General features: G+C 36.8%; 1 protein-coding gene across 3 annotated transcripts in view; it reads left to right on the top strand.

Moving 5' to 3' along the window:
- The window catches only part of FANCC (FA complementation group C), a 263,906-nt gene that overhangs the window by 167,877 nt on the left and 76,785 nt on the right, over window positions 1–19,244 (top strand). For all 3 annotated transcript variants that reach the window (XM_032308876.1, XM_032308877.1, XM_032308878.1), the window contains exons 5-6: window positions 597–710; window positions 1,677–1,741. In XM_032308876.1, coding sequence (XP_032164767.1) covers window positions 597–710; window positions 1,677–1,741 — 179 coding nt within the window. The remainder of the gene's footprint in view (window positions 1–596; window positions 711–1,676; window positions 1,742–19,244) is intronic.

A 19,244-nucleotide genomic window follows, 5' to 3' on the forward strand; every position in this document is an offset into this window, starting at 1 on the left:
CAAATAGCATTCCTGTGTAACACCATTTATTGCATCAGCTTTGCCTAGTAGTTTGTGGTCTGTTTCTTGTCATGTGTTAAATTATTATAGCTACTTTGATAAAAATATTTTGCTGAGTTTAAAAACAATAAATATCACATTCTTTATTTTCAATAAGATTTTATTTATTTATTTGTCAGCACAAACAGTGGGAGCGGCAGAGGGAGAAGCAGACTCTCTGCTGAGCAAGGAGCCTGAAGCGGGACTCGATCCCAGGGCCCCGGTATCATGACATGAGTCAAGGCAGATGGCTTAACCAACTGAGCCACCCCAGGCACCCCATGATCCCAATCTTTATATGGTTAAAGCACTGTTCATTCATGATATATTTTTGCTTCACTGTTAATAATTGTTTAAATTGACCTATTTGTAATGTGATAATTTTAATGGTGACTTATTCTTTATACCATGAATCCATGTGAACTGGGTATTTGGACAAATTACGATTAATCATTTTATAGAGATGAGTGCATTTACGGATGACCTAGACTGCAGGCGTTAGAGGTAACAGGCACTTGCACTCACTTTTAATAACTTTGTCTGTTTATGGTTTTCAGGGGTTGTTATCTCATATACTTTCAGCATTCAGATTTGATACTAAAGAAGTTGGTCTTTTTACTCAAGGTCTTGAATTTACACCTGCAGATTACTATCCTGGTTTGCTTAAAAATGTGAGTATTTTTAATTTATTAGTATTGAAATTTTTGTTGCTTAATGTACCAGGGCAAAAAAGGGTAAGAAATACCTCACTCTTCCAGGAAAGTTGTTTAACTTTTCTCTGTTTATCTCTTCTTACCTTGGGTGGACTTACAGCCATGTAAGGAAGAAGTGTGAGACGGGAGATTATGAGAAAAACAAAGGAAACCAGGAGAGGTTATTCTAAATCAACCAACCCCTCTTTTCTCTTAACAGATCTCATTTATTCTTTCAAAGATTTTTGGGAGAAGAGATTTCCTTAGCCAGTATAAACACACCCTTTTACTGTTGGACAAATTTTGTAGTTAAGATAACCTTAAGGAATTTTACATTAAAGCAAAAAATTCAGTGTTGTAAATAGTAATATATATTACAATGTAATTTATATTGTATAGTAATATATATTACAAAGTAATATACATTACAATGTTATAAATAGTAATATATATTCACATCTTAGTATTATAGTTTTGTTTTCTTCTGCCTTGAATTTTGGCCAAATTCAAGAAATTTTAATTTATGATCTTCTAAATACTGTTATAAGATTTTTAATGTTTGTTAACTGTTCTGGTCGTTTAGAAATTTATACATAAATAGCATTTTAAAAAATTACTAGAACTAAATTAGGAAGGAAAAAATAAGTTAATTTCAATGTGGTTTTATTTTTAACGAGTTTCATTTTCTTAGGAAATTAATGATCTGTCTATTGTTTATTTGCTTAAATTGGAATGTGGAATAACAGACATTAAAAATAAAATCCAAGTTATTAGTAAATGGACTTGGCACTGCTTTCTTTTCATTTTGACAAAGTAAAACAAGGAGAGGACGGGGAGGGGAGGGGAGGGAATCTCAACGGAAATATCACTCACACCAAGAAAAATAGAACTGATGTAATCCTGTTTTGCAGTATGAGTTAACCTGCAAATGATTTTGTTTTACAGATGGTTTTATCATTAGTGTCTGAACTCCGAGAGAATCATCTTAATGGATTTAACACTCAAAGGCGGTAGGTGTTAAACTAAACATCCCCTTTCTCAAGTTTCAAAATGTATCAGTCTGGTTATGAGAGAAAAATTTTATAATTCTTTGGAAATGCATGTTCATAGTTAGAGTTATATTCTGTATGGAGAGATTATTTATACATGGCAAATTGGTGAGTTTTATGAAACTTTTTTTAATCACTATTCTTTCAACTTTTAGAGGGCAGTAAATCATGCAGTATCTCTTGTGACCCATTGAGTAAAAAACCCTACATTTACAGTAGAGAACACAAAGGAAAGGCTGAGCTCAGAGTGTGTGTACACTCTGTGTCTTAAAAATACACACACACAAACAGTATTTACAAGGCAACAGGTATGTGATGTGGACATATGACATATTTTAAGAAACATAATACTCCAAAATCTAGACTAAACAAATAGATTCAGACAAATTAAAAGGCAATCAATCACATTACAAAATATTCTTCACTCTGAGAGAATTCAAAGCGTCTTCATTGGTGAGCATTTCAATTTTTTTTTAAGATTGTATTTATTCATTTGAGAGAGTGGGAGCATGAACAAGGAGAGGGGCAGAGGCAGAGGGAAAAGCAGAAGCCCTGCTGAGAGCAGGGTACCTGATGCGGGGTCTCCATCCCAAGGCTCTAGGATCATGACCTGAGCCGAAGGCAGACACTTAACCGGCTGAGCCACCCAGGTGCCCTGGTGAGCATTTCATTTTTAACGAATTATTAACAAGAGAGTCTGGGGATGAGGGACTTTTATCCTTGTTTTTTGCTTTTTGTTTGTTTTTATAAAGCTGTTGTTAATTAAAGCTCTATCAGAAATGGCCTTTGCTCTCAGCCTATATGATCCTTATCATCTGATCTTTAAAGTAAACTATAAACTCTTAAGCAAAAACACTGGAGAAAATCTTCATTTATTGATTTGGCAGTGATTTTTTTGGATATGACACCATAAGCACAAGCAGCAAAGGAAAAGTAGAAAAATTAGACTTCATTAAAATTATGAATTTTTATGAGTTATACTATCAAAGCAAAAAGACAGCCCATTGACTGAGTGAAGACATTTGGAAGTCATGTATCCAATAAGGATTTAACTCCCTTAACTCAACAACAACAAAATATTCAGTTCAAAAATGGGCCAAAAGAGTTGTTTATACATGTCTCCAAAGATGATATGCAGCTGGCTAGTAAGCACATGAAACAGCGTCCAGCACCAACAATTATTAGAGAAATACAAATCAGAAACACAGTGGAATACCACATTACATATATCAGCATGACGTCTAATTTAAAAAACAAGCAAAATGGAAAATAATAAATGTTGGCAAGTAAGTTAAGAAAGTAGAACTTGTGCATTGTTGGTAGGAATGTAACAAACTATAGAAATGATTCCTGAAAGGATAGTCTTGCTGGTGGGAGTGTTAAATGGTACAGCCACTGTGGAAAAGTTTGGCAGTTCCTCAAAAAATTAAACAGAATTACCATAAGACCCAGCTCCTGGATATATATTCGGAAGAATTGAAAACAGGGATTTGAACAGATATCTGAACACCAACATACATAGCAGCATTATTCACAATAGCCAAGAGGTAGCAACACTCCCAAGTTCCCATTAGCAAAACGTGGAGTCGATAAAATGTGGATAAACATAATACAGTAGAATATTGTTCAGCCATAAAAAGGAATACAAATTTTTTATATGCAAGAACATGGATGGACCTTGAAAACATCAAGCTTAGTGAAATAAGTCAGACACAGAAGGGCAAATAATGTAGGATATCACTTGTATGAAGTACCTAGAAGAGGAAAACTCAATAGAGATAGAAAGAATAGAGTTTATCAGGGGCTAGAGCGAATGGGGTTACTGTTTAATGGTTCCATAGGTTTGGTTAGGGCTTAGGGATAATGAAGAGCCTTGGGTATAGATTGTGGTGATGGGTACACAGTATGTGAATGCCTTTAATGCTACTAAATGGTTACCAAGTACAAAAGATTAAAAAAATAAAAATTATGTATGTTTTACCACAGTTTAAAAAAAGCAAAGAAAAATCCCAAACATGATACCAACTGTACACTCTCTCAAATGACTAAAACACTTACATCAACATGTGTTAGAGAAGATACGGAACCACTGGATCTCTCATCTACTCTCTGTGAAAATGTGACTTGGGATCACCACTTTGGTAAACAATGTAGTAGTTTATTGTGAAGTTAAGCACACACTTACCATATGATCCATCAACTCCATTCTGAGTATTTACTCACAATAAATGAAAACATAGGTAGTCATAAATATTTCTATACAAATATTCACAGTTGCTCAATTTTGTAATAGTTCAAAACCAGAAATGATCCAAAGGACCACCTTAACTGGATAGATAAACAAATAAGTATTGTCTGTTACCACCATTTAAAAAATGAAAAGACAAACTGTGAGCATATATTTTCAGATTATGTATCTGATAAAGGGCTCCTACCCAGAATATATAAAGAACTCAGTAATAAGACAAATAACCCATGTATAAAGAATTCAGTAACAAGACCACCCAGTTAAAAAGGATTGGAAAAGGTCATCAAAAAATATATACAAATGGCTGATAAGCACATGAACACTTGTATACAGATGTTCGTAGAAGCATTATTCACAAAAAAACAAAAAGTGGAAGCAACCCAAATAACCATCAGCTCACGAATGGATAAACAAAATATCTTATGTCCATACCGTAGAATACTGTATCTCACTAAGAAAGGAACAGTCTACTGATTCATGTTGCAATGTGTGTGAACCTCAAAAACATTATGCTTAGTGAAAGAAGCCAGTCACAGAAGACCATATATTATATGATTCCATTTTTATAATGTACATAATAGGTAAATCTATAGAGAGAGTAGATTAGCTCTTGCCAGGAGCTAAATGTAGGAACAGGGATTTGCTGCAAATGAAGATCTTGAAGTGATAGAAGTGTCCTAAGTGGATCATTAGTCCAACTTAGTAATTTATTAAGAATCTTTAATTGAACATTTCAAATAGGTACATTTTATGGGATATAAATTATACCTAAAAAGTAATGAGAAGAGTCCCTGGGAAGGCAAGGAAAGCATTTACAATAATTTATTTACATGCCAGGTAGAGACTTCAGTTTTGCCTTGAGATGAATGTTGAATAATAGAATTAGAACTTTATTAAAATGGACTTAAAACATCAGTAGGATACAATGTATATGTACACCCTTTACCAACATCCTGAACTATGTCAAACTAATGATTTTTTTTTAAACTTAACTGAGAAGAAACAACAGCAAAACAAAAATGCTATTAACAAGTGGAGAACATTAGCCAGAGAATTGGAAGATATTTGCAACCTATAAAACAGACGATTAGTATGGGAAGTATAGAAATGCCTCCTGCAAATCAATCATAAAGAGGCAAACACTCCAGTATAGAAATGGGCAAGAAATATAAGTAAGTTATAAGTAAGTTATTACTAAAAAAGGAAAACAATAAATAACATTTTAAAAAATTCAAGAGTGATGTCAGCAGTACAGTAGAATAGGAAGCCCTATTTCCATACAGAAACACTGACTTAGCAATGGTGTATGACCCAAAGAACCTTTATGAGAACTCCAGAAACCAATTAAGATGCTATAATACCCAGACAAACTCAAAGTTAAAAACAACCATATTGAAATGGGTAAGAAAGTCATTTCATATCAACCACAGTATCCCTTCTCCTAAACTGGCTCAGTATTGTGGGATTGGGAGGAAAATTCTAGCTTATAGTTTCTCCTTTGAGGGGGAAAGAAAAGAATGGAATATGTTCAGTGTTCCTGCTTTGGGGAGGTCACCTGAGGGACTAGTGTCTCACTTGCCTGACTCTGACCACTGATGGGGAACCAGCAGACTTTCAGTGCCTGGGGACTGAGGAACATTAGAGAGTCCTCAGCTGCTTCTTGCAGCACCAGGAAACTGAGTGCTGCGGATGGAGGTAGGTTCAGGGAGAAAACACCCAGCTCCCAGCTAATGTCTAGATGGGGCAGGGGGTGAGAAAAAAGAGTGGAATGTTTATCTAATTTTCCATCTTCTGAAGGGGCTACTTTAGGGATTCATTTCAGTCTCCCATGACTTGAAGCAGTAACAGAACCAGCATACTTTGGAGGTCAGAAGTCTGCAGAGAACCAAAGAGCTATTGGCTTATTGTAGCACCAGAGAACCTGCAGTACCAAAGACAAACACCAGAGGGAGGAAGAGATTGCAAACTCCTGAAAAACTGGCAAGCTCTCTGGGAAATTGCATAAACAATCCCAGAGAAGACACATCCCCATAAAAGATTCAGAGGACTCCCAGATTCTCTCATTAGGTTGAATTGTGAGAGTCTTCTCCTGTAAAAAGGAAGTCCATAAAGCCTGGAAGAAGTGGCTATTTCTTTGACTGCAGAAAACGCAACAAAAAAATAATGCACACAAAGAAACAGGAAAACATGGCCCAAACAAAGGAACAAAATTAATTTGCACAAACCTACCCTAAAGAAGTGGAGAGCTATGAACTGCCTGTCAAAGAAAAATAATCATCCTAAAGGAGCTCAATGCACTATAGTTGAATACAGATAAATAACTAAATGAAATCAGAAAAATGATGCATAAACAAAATGAGAATATCAAGAGATAGCAATTAGAAAAAAACACCAAATAGACATTCTGGAGCTAGAACACAGTAACTGAATTGAAAAATTTAATAGAGGGGTTCAACAGTAGTCTTAGTCAAGCAGTTAACTTGAAGATGTGTCACTTGAAATGATCAAATCAAGTTAAAAAAAAAAAAAAGGAATGAAGAAAAGTTAATTAAGCCTTAGAGTTTATGGAACACCATCAAGTGCACCAGTTATATGTATTGCAGTTGTCACAGAAATGAGAAAAAGACAGCTTATCAAATCTAAGGAAGGAACTAGACATCTTAATTCAAGAAGCTCAAATAACTCCCAAATAGAATAAATCCAAAAGGATCTACAGCAAGACATGTTATAATCAAACTGTTAAGAGGTAGAGAATGTTGACAGCCAGAAAAAGCAAAAAAAGAACACAAGGAATATAACACCTACAAGGAAGTTCTCCAGATTATCAGCAGAAACATTAAGGCCAGAAGGGAACAAGATGACATATTCAGAAGTGCTTAAAAAAAACACAACAACAACAACAAAAAACCCTGCCAACCAAGATTATTATATTCTGCAAAGTATCCTTCAAAACTGAAGGGGAAATTAAGACCTTCCCAAATAAACAAAAGCTGAGGGAGTTCATCACCACTAGACCAGCCTTACAAGAATTGTTAAAGGGAGTTTTTCAAGTTGAAACCAGAGGACTTTAGGCAGGAACACAAGAGCATACTGAAATATAAAACTCTCTGGTAAAGGTAAATATATAAACAAATGTAAAATCCTATAATACTATAATGGTGATACATAAATTACTCTTAAATCTGGTAAAATTTAGACGATAAAAGCAGAAGAAAGAACTATAACCACAGAATTATGTTAATGGGGGCACCTGGGTGGCTCAGTCACTTAAACATCTGCCTTCAGATCAGGTTATGATCCCAGGGTCCTGGGGTTGAGCCCCGTGTGGGGCTCCCTGCTCAGCTGGGAGCCTGCTTTTCTTTCTCCCTGTGCCTTCCCCCACCCCCACTCTTGCAGGTGTGCTTGTACACTCTCTCTCAAATAAGTAAATAAAATCGTTTAAAAAATTGTGTTAATGGGTATAAAACAAAGAGATATAATAACATGAAGCATGAGGAGGAGATAAAAAGGAGTAAAGTTTTTGTGTGTAACTGAAGTTATCAGTTTAAAATAGATTGTTGTAACCATAAGATATTTTATGTAATCTCCATGGTAAAGACAAAAAAAAAAAAAAAACTATAGGAGTTACACATAGGAAAATGAGAAGGGAACCAAAGCATATCACTACAAAAAGAAAAAAAAATCAACGAAACACAAAGGAAGGCAGCAAGAGAGGAAAAACGAACAAAATAACCACAAGCCATGTAAAGAAAACAATGAAATGGCAAAACTAAGTTGTTCTGTATCAGCAGTTACTTTAAATGTAAAAGGATTAAACTCTCCAATCAAAAGATGTTGAATGGCTGAATGGATTTTTTAAAAAGAAAAGGTCCAACTATGTGCTGCCTACAAAAGATTCATTTTCGATGTAAGGATGTATAGAAGCTTAAAGGGAAAGGATGGAAGAAGATAGCCAATGCAAATTTTAACCACAAAAGAGCAGCAATGGCTTTACTTCTGTAGAATATGTTAAATCAAAAATTGTTGTAAGAGAGAAAGACCTTGTATAATGGTAAACTGTTCACGTCACCAGGAAGATACAGCAGTTTATAAATGTCTCTGCACCTAATAGCAGAGCATTGAAATATATGAAGCAAACATTGACAAGATTGAAGGGAGAAATTGAAAGTAGCACAATAATCATAGGAGATTTTAATACCCTACTCTCAATAATGTGCAGATCAACCAGACCAAAGATCAATAAGAAAACAGGATTTGAAAAACAGAACAACTGAACCATATAGATCCATACAGAACACTCTGTACAATAACAGCAAAATATTCTTCTCAAGCACATGCAGAACATTCTCCAGGATAGGTCACATGTTAAGCCACAAAACAAGTCCTAAGAAATGTAAGGTTGAAATTATACCAAGTGTTTCTTTCAACCACAAAGGTATGAAATTAGGAATTTTTAAAAAATTCATAAATATGTGCAAATTATACAACACATTCTTGAACAACCAGTGAGTCAAAAAAGAAATCACAAGGGAAATTAGAAAATATGTTGAGGGCCGCCTGGGTGGCACACTAGTTAAACGTCTGCCTTTGGCTCAGGTCAGGATCCCAGGATCCCAGGGTACTGGGATCCAATGCTGCATTGGGTTGCCTGCTCAGTGGGAGGTCTGCTTCCCCCTCTCCCACTTCACCTGCTTATGTTCCCTCTCCTGCTGTGTTTCTCTCTCTCTCAAATAAATAAATAATTATTTGAGAGAGAGCGTGAAAGAGAGCAGGAGAGGGGAGAGGGTCAGAGGGAGAAGCAGACTTCCCACGGAGCTGAGAGCCTGATGTGGGACTCGATCCTGGTACTCTGGGATCATGACCTGAGCCAAAGGCAGTCACCCGACCATCTGAGCCACCCAGGTGCCCAAATAAATAAAATCCATTAAAAACAAAAAAAGAAAATATGTTGAGAAAATTGAAAATGAAAACACAGTGTACCAAAAAGAATAGGATGAGAGAAAACTAGTACTAAGAGGAAAGTATGTAGCAGTAAATACCTTCTTTTAAAAAGATCTGAAATCAGCAACCTAATTTTATACCTCAGGGAATTAGAAAAAGAACAAAGTAAACCCAAAGATAGCAAAAGGAATGAAATAATAAAGATTACAACAGAAATAAACTAAGGAGAGAATAGAAAAAAAAATTTTTTTAGAAGATCAAGAAAATTGACAAACCCTTAACTAGACTAAGGAAATCAGTGAGAAGATTCAACAAATACCAGAAATGAAAGAGAATACATTACAACTGGTGGCACAGAAATAAAAAGAATAAGAGACTATGGAGGAGCAGTTAAGATTGCAGAGGAGTAGGGAACCCTAAGTTCATCTGGTCATTGGAATTAGCTAGATAGTTTTCATATTGTTCTGAACACCTGCAAAATCAATTGGACGTCTGAGAAAAGAATGTTGCAATTCTGCAAATAGAAAAACAACTGCTTTGGGGTGCCTGGGTGGCTCAGTGGGTTAAGCCTCTGCCTTCGGCTCAGGTCACGAGATCAGCGTCCAGGGATCGAGCCCCGCATCGGGCTTTCTGCTCAGCAGAGAGCCTGCTTCCTCCTTTCTCTCTGCCTGATCTCTCTCTCTGTGTCAAATAAATAAAATAAAAATCTGTAAAAAAAAAAAAAGAAAGAAAAGAAAAACACTGCTTTTTGGAAGGTAGAAGTAGTGGAGACTTGAATCCAGGGTGATTTTTCGGAGGATAAGATGGAGGAGAGGGAACCAGTTTAAGGAGGCCACTGCAAAGTATTATAAGTAGTGGAACACAAAATCAGAACTTCTAGAAGTCTGCTACAGTCAGGGAGACAGGCTTAAAGGTGCTCAGGTAGTGAAGTGGGGCAGAATCCCAGGTGGGACAGCATAGTCTCAGGATCGCTGGTGTTAGAAGAATGGGGGTGCCTGAGGGCAGCAGAGTTCCCAGGCATTGGAATGGGGAAGCTGGCTGAAAACAGTGAATCTAGGTGCCAGCATTCTGCTCTTTGTTGCCATAAACTGCAAACCTTTGCAGGGTCCTCCAGCCACTCCCCTGGCAAGGGCCCAGCAAGGGCAGAAGCGTAGGGAGACTACTCCCCTCCGTCCTGGAGGAGGAACAGCATGGGTCTGTGCTGCAGGAGTACATAAAATTTGGAGACTTGAAACTCAGAACTTGCCCGAGATAAAAATGCTCAGTCACAGGCTGGGTGAACACAGAGTTCTGACAGAAACCAGGGAGACAAGAGTGATTGACTACGTTTCTGTGAGGGCTCACTGAAAACTAGAGGCTGAGAACTTTCAGCTCCAGGAGTAAAGAGTGGGGCACCACCATATTCATCCTGCCTATCTGTGATGAAAGCCCTCAGGGAGCAAAACAGTGCAACCTTATGTAATCTGGAGCTGCTTATGCTGAGCAGGGCCCCCTGGCAAGAGAGAACTATTTCTACCAGGGCAAGAGCACCTGAAAATTAGCCCAACAGGCCCCTTCCTCAGAAGACCAGCAGGAACAACTGGCTGCACCCTTTACTCATCATAGAGAACTGCAAAGCTTCGGCTCTTGGAGAAAACAGGTTTTTTAATTCTTTAGTCTTTCAGGATTTTGTTTGTTGTTGTTGTGTAGCTATTTTATTTTTTCAATTCTTTTTTTTACTTTTTATTTATAAACATATATATATGGTGTGTGTATGTGTATATGTTATATATATAATTTTTGGCTTCCTTTCATTGTATCTTATTTTTGTGTGTATATATATAAGTTTCTCTTTCTTTCCTATTTTGGGATCTAGGAAAATACACCCAGGATCTAGTTTTTTGTTTTATTTCTTATTTGATTTTTTTTTCTTGTTTTATTTTTTGTTTTCTTCTGCTTTTTTCTTTTTCTGTGGTTTTTATTGTTGTCTTTTCTCTCTCTTTGTTCTGTTCTTTTCTGGACAAAATGATAAGGCAGAGACGTTTACCCCAAAGGAAAGAACAGGAGGTAGTACTCACTGCCAGGAATTTAATCAATATGGGTATAAGTAAGATGTCTGAACTAGAATTTAAAACAGTGATTATAAAGATACTAGCTGGGCTTGAAAAAAGCATAGAAGACGTGAGAGAATCCCTTACTGAAGAAATAAAGGAACTGAAATCTAGTCAGAGTGAAATTAAAAATGCTGTTACTGAGATGCAGTCCCAAATGGAGGCCCTAAAGGTGAGGATAAATGAGTAAGAAGAGAGAGTCTGTGATACAGAAGATAAAATGATGAAAAATAAGGAAGCTGAAAAGAAGAGACAAAGACAACTATTGGATCAGGAAGGGAGACTTTGAGAACTCAGCAATTCCATAAAGTGAAATAATACCCAGATAACAGGGGTTCTAAGATGGAGAGAGGGAAAGAAGGGCAGAAGGGTTATTTGAACAAATTACAGCTAAGAACTATATTTATATCTGAGAATCCCCAGATTAGGGAAGGAAACAGGCATTCAAGTACAGGATGCAGAGAGGAACCTCCCCAAAATCAATAAATATAGGTCAATAAGTCAACATATAATAGTGAAACTTGCAGATTTCAAAGATTAAAGAGAAAATTCTGAAAGCAGCTCTGGACAAGAGGTCCTTAACCTATAAGGGTGGACACATAAGGTTGGCAGCAGTTCTGTCTGCAGAGACCTGACAGGCCAGAAAGGACTGGTATGATATATTCAATGTGCTAAATGGCAAAAATATGCAGCCAAGAATACTTTATCCAGCAAGGCTGTCATTCAGAACAGAAGGAGAGATAGTTTCCAGGATAAACAAAAATTAAAGGAATTTGTAAACACTTAAACCAGCCCTGTAAGAAATACTAAAGGGGATTCTTTGAAAGAAGAGTCCAAAAGTAGTAAAGACCAGAAAGTAACAGAGACAACAGACAGAAACAGTAATGTCACAGGTAATACAGTGGCACTAAATTCGTATCTTTTACTAGTTACTCTGATTGTAAATGGGCTAAATGCCCCAATCAAAAGATATAGGGTATTTGGATTGGATTTAAAAAAACTAAAACAAAAACAGAAACAAAAAAATAAGACTCATCCATATGCTGTCTACAAGAGACTCATTTTAGGCCCAAAGACACCTCTAAATGGAAAGTGAGGAGTTGGAGAATTATTTATCATGCCAATGAACATCAAAAGAAAGCCCGAGTAGTTATCCTGATATCAGACAAACTAGATTTTAAACCAAAGAGTATAATAAGAGATGAAGGAGGACACTATGTCATAATAAAAGAATCTGTTCAACAAGGAGAGCTAATAATCATAAATATTTATGCCCCTAAAATGGGAACAGCCAAATAAATAAACCAGTCAACTAACAAAGTTAAAGAAACTAATCGATAATAAATCAGTAACAGTAGGGGACTTGAACACCCTATTCACAGCAATGGACAGGTCATCGAAGCAGAAGATCAACAAGGAAACAAGGGCTTTGAATGACAACACTGGATCAGATGGACTATACAGTATATTCAGAGCATTTCATCCTAAAGCAGCAGAATACACATTCTTCTGGAGTGCACATGGAATATTCTCCTGAATAGATTACATAATGGGTCACATTCAGGTCTCCACTGGTACAAAAAGATTGAGATTATACCAGGCATATTTTCAGATGACAGTACTTTAAAACTTGAACTCGATCATAAGAAAAATTTTGGAAGGACCGCGAATACATGCAGGTTAAGGAGCATCCTACTAGATAATTAATGGGTCAACCAAGAAATTAAAGAAGAACTTAAAAAAATACATGGAAGCAAATGAAAATGAAAACAACAGTTCAGAACCTTTGGGATGCAGCAAAGGTGATCCTAAGAGTGAAGTTTATTGGAAACAGTCCTTTCTGAAGAAGAAAAATCTCAAAAGCACAACCTAACCTTATACCTAAAGGAGCTGGAAAAAGAACAGAAAATTAAGCCTAAATCTAGCAGGAGAAGAGAAATAATAAATATTAGAGCAGAAATCAATTATATAGAAATCAGAGAAACAAAAGAACAGACCAAAGAAACTAGTAGCTGATTCCTTGAAAGAATAAGATCGATAACCCCTAGCTAGACTTATAAAAAAGAACAGGGAAAGGACCCAAATAAATAAAATCATGAATGAAAGAGGGGATATTACAACCAACATCTAAGAAATACAAATATATGAAAATATTATGGGGGCGCCTGGGTGGCTCAGTGGGTTAAGCTGCTGCCTTCAGTCGGGTCATGATCTCAGGGTCCTGGGATCGAGCCCCACATCGGGCTTTTTGCTCAGCAGGGAGCCTGCTTCTCTCTCTGCCTGCCTCTCTGCCTACTTGTGATCTTTCTCTGACAGATAAATAAATAAAATATTTTTTTAAAAAAGAATATTATTAACAATTAACAAATTGGGCAGTCTGTAAGAAATGGATGTATTCTTACATATGAGCATATAAACTACCAAAACTGAAACAGGAAGAAGTAGAAAACCTGAACAGACCCATAACCAGCAAAGAAATTGAATCACTAATTAAAAATCTTCCAAAAACCAAGAGTCTAGAGATCAGATGGCATCCCAGGGGAATTCTACCAGTCATTTAAAGAAGAGTTAATACCTATTCTTCTGAAGCTGTTTCAAAAAAAAGGAAATGGAAGGAAAACTTCCAAAGTTGTTCTATGAGTCCACCGTTACCTTGATCCCAAAACAAAAAAAAAACAAAAACAAAACCAAAAAACCAAAAAAAAAAAATCCATCCAAAAGGAGCATTATAGACCAATATCCCTGAAGAACATGGATCCAGAAATTCTCAACAAGATACTAGCTAATGTGATCCAACAGTACATTAAAAGGATTATTCACCACAACCAAATGGGTTTTATTCCTGGGCTACAAGGGTGGCTCAACATTCACAAATCAATCAACATGATATACCATATTAATAAAAGAAAGGATGGCAACTATATGTTTCTCTCAATAGATGCAGAAAAAGCATTTGACAAAATACAGCATCCTTTCTTGATAAAAACTCTACAGTATAGGGATAGAGGGAACATATCTCAGTTTCATGAAAGCCATAAATGAAAAGCCCACAGCAAATAGCATCCTCAGTGGGGAAAAACAGACCTTTCCTCCTAAGGTCAGAGAAGGGGTGTCCACTCTCACCACTGTTGTTTGACATAATACTGGAAGTCCTAGCCTCAGCAATCACACAGTAAAAATAAATAACAGGTATCCAAATTGGCAAAGAAGAAATCAAACTTACTTTCTTCACAGACAACATGTTATTCTATGTAGAAAACCCTAAAGCCTCCATCCAGAGATTGATAGAACTGATAAAGGAATTCAGCAAAGTCACAAGATATAAAATCAATACCCAGAAATCAGTTGCAGTTTTATACAATAACAATGAGGCAGAAGAAAGAGAAATCAAGGAATCGATCCCATTGTATAATGGCACATAAGATACCTAGGAATAAACCTAGCCAAAGATGTGAAGGATCTGTACTCTGAAAACTATAGAACACTTAGAAAAGAAATTGAGGAAGACACAAAAGAAATGCTTATGGATTAGAAGAATAAATATTGTTAAAATGTTATGTTACCTAGAGCAGTCTACACTTCCAGAGCATCCAAACAAAATAACATCAATATTTTTCACAGAGCTGGCAAAAAGAATTCTAAAATTTGTGTGGAAGCAGAAAAGACCTCACATAACCAAAGTAATGTTGAAAAAGAAAATCAGAACTGGAACCATCACAATTCTGGGCTTGAAGCAGTATTACAAAGCTGTAATCTTCCAAACAGTATGGTACTGACCCAAAAACACACACGTAATTCAGTGAAACAGAGCAGGAAACCCGGAAGTGGATCCTCAAATATATGGTCAGCTAATCTTCAACAAAGTAGGTAAGAATATCCAATGGATAAAAGACAGTTTCTTCAACAAATGGTGTTGGGAAAACTGCATAGCCACATGCAGAAGAATGAAACCAGACCACTTTCTTATGCCACACACACAAATAAATTCAAAATAGATGAAAGACCTAAATGCGAAGTAGGAATCCATCAAATTCCTAGAGGAATTTTTGACCTAGGTTACAGCAGCTTCTTGCCAGACCATTTCCAAAAGCAAGAGAAACAAAAGCAAAAATCAACAATTGGGACTTCATGACGGCAGAAGAAACAGTTAACAAAACTAATAGGCAACCTACTGAATGTGAGAAGATATTTGCCAGTGTCTTGTCAGGTAAAGTCTTGTATACCAAATCTATAAAAAATTAAACTCAACACCCCCAAAACAAAAAATCTAGTCAAGAAATGGGCAGAAGAGGTGAACAGACATTTCTTCACAGAAGACATACAGATGGCCAACAGATACATGGAGAAATGCTAAACATCATTTGACATCAGGGAAATACAAATCAGTACCAAAATGACCTCACACCAGTCAGAATGGCTAAATCTAACAAGTCAGGAAACACCAGATGTTAGCAGGGATGCAGAGAAAGGGAAACTGTCATACGCTTTTGGTGGGAATGCAAATTGGTGCATCCACTCTGGAAAAGAGTACGGAAGTTCCTCAAAACGTTAAAAATAGAGGGCGCCTGGGTGGCTCAGTGGGTTAAAGCCTTTTCCTTCAGCTCAGGTCATGATCCCAGGATCCTGGGATGGAGCCCTGCATCGGGCTCTCTGCTCAGCAGGGAGCCTGCCTCCCTCCTCCTCTCTCTGCCTGCCTCTCTGCCTACTTGTGATCTCTGTCTGTCAGATAAATAAATAAATAAATAAATAAATAAATAAATAAATCCTAAAATAAAAAAATTAAAAATAGAATTACCCTATGATCCACCAATTGCACTACTAGGTATTTATGCAAAGGATACAAACATAGTGATGTGAAGTGATGCATGCACTCCAGTATTTATAATAGCAATGTTTACAATAGCCAAACTATGGAAAGAGCCCAGATGTCCATTGACAGATGAATTTATATATAAAGAATATATATATATATATATATTTAGATAGATAGATATAGATATACACATACATACATACAGTGGAATATTAGTTATCAAAAAGACTTGCCATTTGCAACAATGTGGATAGAACTAGAGGACATTATGCTAAACGAGATAAGTCAGGAGCACAAATGCCATATGATTTCATTCATATGTGGAATTTAAGAAACAACAGATGAGCATAGGGGAAAGGAAAAAATTAAAATGAGACAAAACAAAGGGAGGAAATCGTAAGAGACTTAATTATAGGAGACACACTGAGAGCTGCTGCAGGGGAGGTGGGTGGGCAAATAGGAAATTGGATAATGGACATTAAGGAGGGCACTTGAGGTAATGTTCACTGAGTATTGTATGCAACTGATGAATTGCTAAATTATACCTCTGAATCTAAGAATACAATATATGTTAATTAAATTGAATTTAAATAAGAAACTTTTAAAAAGAATGAGACTACTATGAACAATTATATTGTAACAAATTGGATAACCTAGAAGAGATGGTTATGTTTTTTTATAAACATACAACCTACTAAGAGTGAATCATAAATTTTTTAAAATCTGAACAAATCTATACAGGAAGGAGACTAAATCAGTAATCAAATACTTTCCAACAAAGAAAAGCCCAGGACCAGATGGTTTCACTAGAGTATTCTACCAAATATTTAAAGAATTAACACCAGTCTTTCTCAAACTCTCTGAAGTAATGGAAGAGGAGGGGTACATTTCAAAACTCATTTTATGAGGCCAGCATTACCATGAAACCAGAGGCAGATAAAGATAGTAGAAGAAAACTATAGGCCAATATTTGTGATGAATATTGATGATGTGTAAAAATCTTCATCAGTATACAAGCAAACCAATGTCAGCAATACACTAAAAACATTGTGCATCATGATGATGTGGGATTTATTCCTAGCATGCAAAAACGATTCAATATACAAAAAGCAATTAGTGTAACACACCATGTTAACCTAATGATGGAAAAAAACCACATCATGATAATTTCAGTTAAATCAGAAAAAACTGTTTGATAAAATTCAACACCCTTTCATGATAAGAACATTCAGCGAATTAGGAATACAAGGAAACTGCTTCAACAAAATAAAGACCATGTGTGAGAAGCCTACAGCTAACATCATCCTTCATGGTGAAAGACCAAAATTTTTTCCTTCTAAAATCAGGAACAAAGCAAGGATACCCTCTCTTACCACTTCTTTTTAACAGAATACTGGAAGTACTGGAGAAATTGGGCAAGACAAAGAAACAAAAGGCATCCAAATTTTATTTTATGTTTTTTTTTTTTTAAGATTTTATTTATCTATTTAAAGAGAGAGAGTGCACATGGGAGGAGAGTGGGGGTGGGGGGAGAGGGAGAGTCTTCAGCAGACTGAGCTGAGGGTAGACCTGACTCTCAGTCCCTTCATCCTGAGATCATGACCTGAACAGACACTAAGAGTAGGATACTTAGAACTGGCAGAGCCACCCAGGTACCCCAAGGCATCCAGAATTTGTTTTATTTTTTTTTTTTAAGACTTTATTTCTTTATTTGAGAGAGAGAGAGCATGAGCCGGGGCCGGGGGGCGGAGGCAGAAGGAGAGGGAGAAGCAGACACCCCGCTGAGCAGGAAGCCTGATGTGGGACTCCATCCCAGGACCTGGGATCATGAATCGTGACCTGAGGTGAAAGCAGATGCTTAACCGACTGAGCCACCAAGATGCGCCCCCCCCCCAACTTTTTTTAAGATTGATTGTTTTTTGGTTTTTGGTTTTTTTTAAGAAAGAAAATGAGAGAGAGTGTGCAGGGGGAAGGGACAGAGGGAGAGAGGGAGGAGAGTCCCAAGCTGACTCCACACTGAGCATGGAGCCCTGTGGGGCTTGATCTCACGACCTTGAGGTCAGGACCTGAACCCATACCAAAAGCTGGATGCTTAATGAACTGCACCATGCAGGCGCCCCTCAGGGCATCTGAATTTTACGGGACAGTTTACCATTTTTTTTTTTTAAAGATTTTATTTATTTATTTGACAGAGAGAGATTACAAGTAGGCAGAGAGGCAGAGAGAGAGAGGAGGAAGCAGGCTCCCTGCTGAGCAGAGAGCCCGATGCGGGACTCGATCCCAGGACCCTGAGATCATGACCTGAGCCGAAGGCAGCGGCTTAACCCACTGAGCCACCCAGGCGCCCCAGTTTACCATTTTTAAGTGACATGATCTTATACATAGAAAAACCTAAAGACTCTACAGAAAAAACTATTAGAACGAATAAATGATTTGAGTAAGGTTACAGGATGCAAAATCAATATTTAAATATCAATTGTGTGGGGATTTTTTTTTTAAAGGTTTTATCTGTTTATTTGACAGAGTGAGTAGGCAGAGAGGCAGGCAGAGAGAAAGGGGGAAACAGGCTCCCTGCTGAGCAGAAAGCCCAATCTGAGGCTTGATCCCAGGACCCCGAGATCATGACCTGAGCTGAAGGCAGAGGCTCAACCCACTGAGCCACCCAGGCGCCCCTCAGTTGTGTTTTTATACACTAACAGCAGTCCAATAAGACATTTTTTTAAAAGCCCATTATAATATCAAAAAGAACAAAATATCCAGGAAAAAACTTAATCAAGGATATAAAAGACTGGTATGCTGCAAACTATAAAACAATACTGAAAAAAATTAAGTGTGACACAAATAAATGAAAAGGCATTCTGTGTTGAGGTATTAGAAAACTTAATATTGTTTAAGTGTCCATACTACCCCAGGCAGTCCATAAATACAGTGTAGTCCTATTAAAATCCAAATCACATTTTTCTTTTGCAGAAATGGAAAAAAAGGCCCTAAAATTCATATAGAAGACCCCAAACAGCCAAAAACCTTAAAAAGAAAAACAGATAGAGGCCTAACACTTCTGGATTTGAAAACATAACTCAAAGCTATAGTCATTAAGTCTCTTTGGTACTGATATAAAGCCAAACACATAGACCCATGGAACAGAATAGCAAGAAAGTTGCAAAAAGATACCCATAATGTCCTAAAACAACACATACATATAAAGTAAAAGTGTTAAAACTAGACAGAAAGGACTCACATTAGGGGATTGCCAGCTCCTAGGAAGGAAAAGAGGAAATGGGACAGGAGAAGGGTATTTCAACTGTAATTGAAACATTTTTATTTCTTTAAAACCTCAACTGAAAATACCAATAAAATGTTAGCTTTGTAAAA

This window comes from Mustela erminea, chromosome 12 (assembly GCF_009829155.1).
Source record: "Mustela erminea isolate mMusErm1 chromosome 12, mMusErm1.Pri, whole genome shotgun sequence".
Lineage (NCBI taxonomy): Eukaryota > Metazoa > Chordata > Mammalia > Carnivora > Mustelidae > Mustela > Mustela erminea.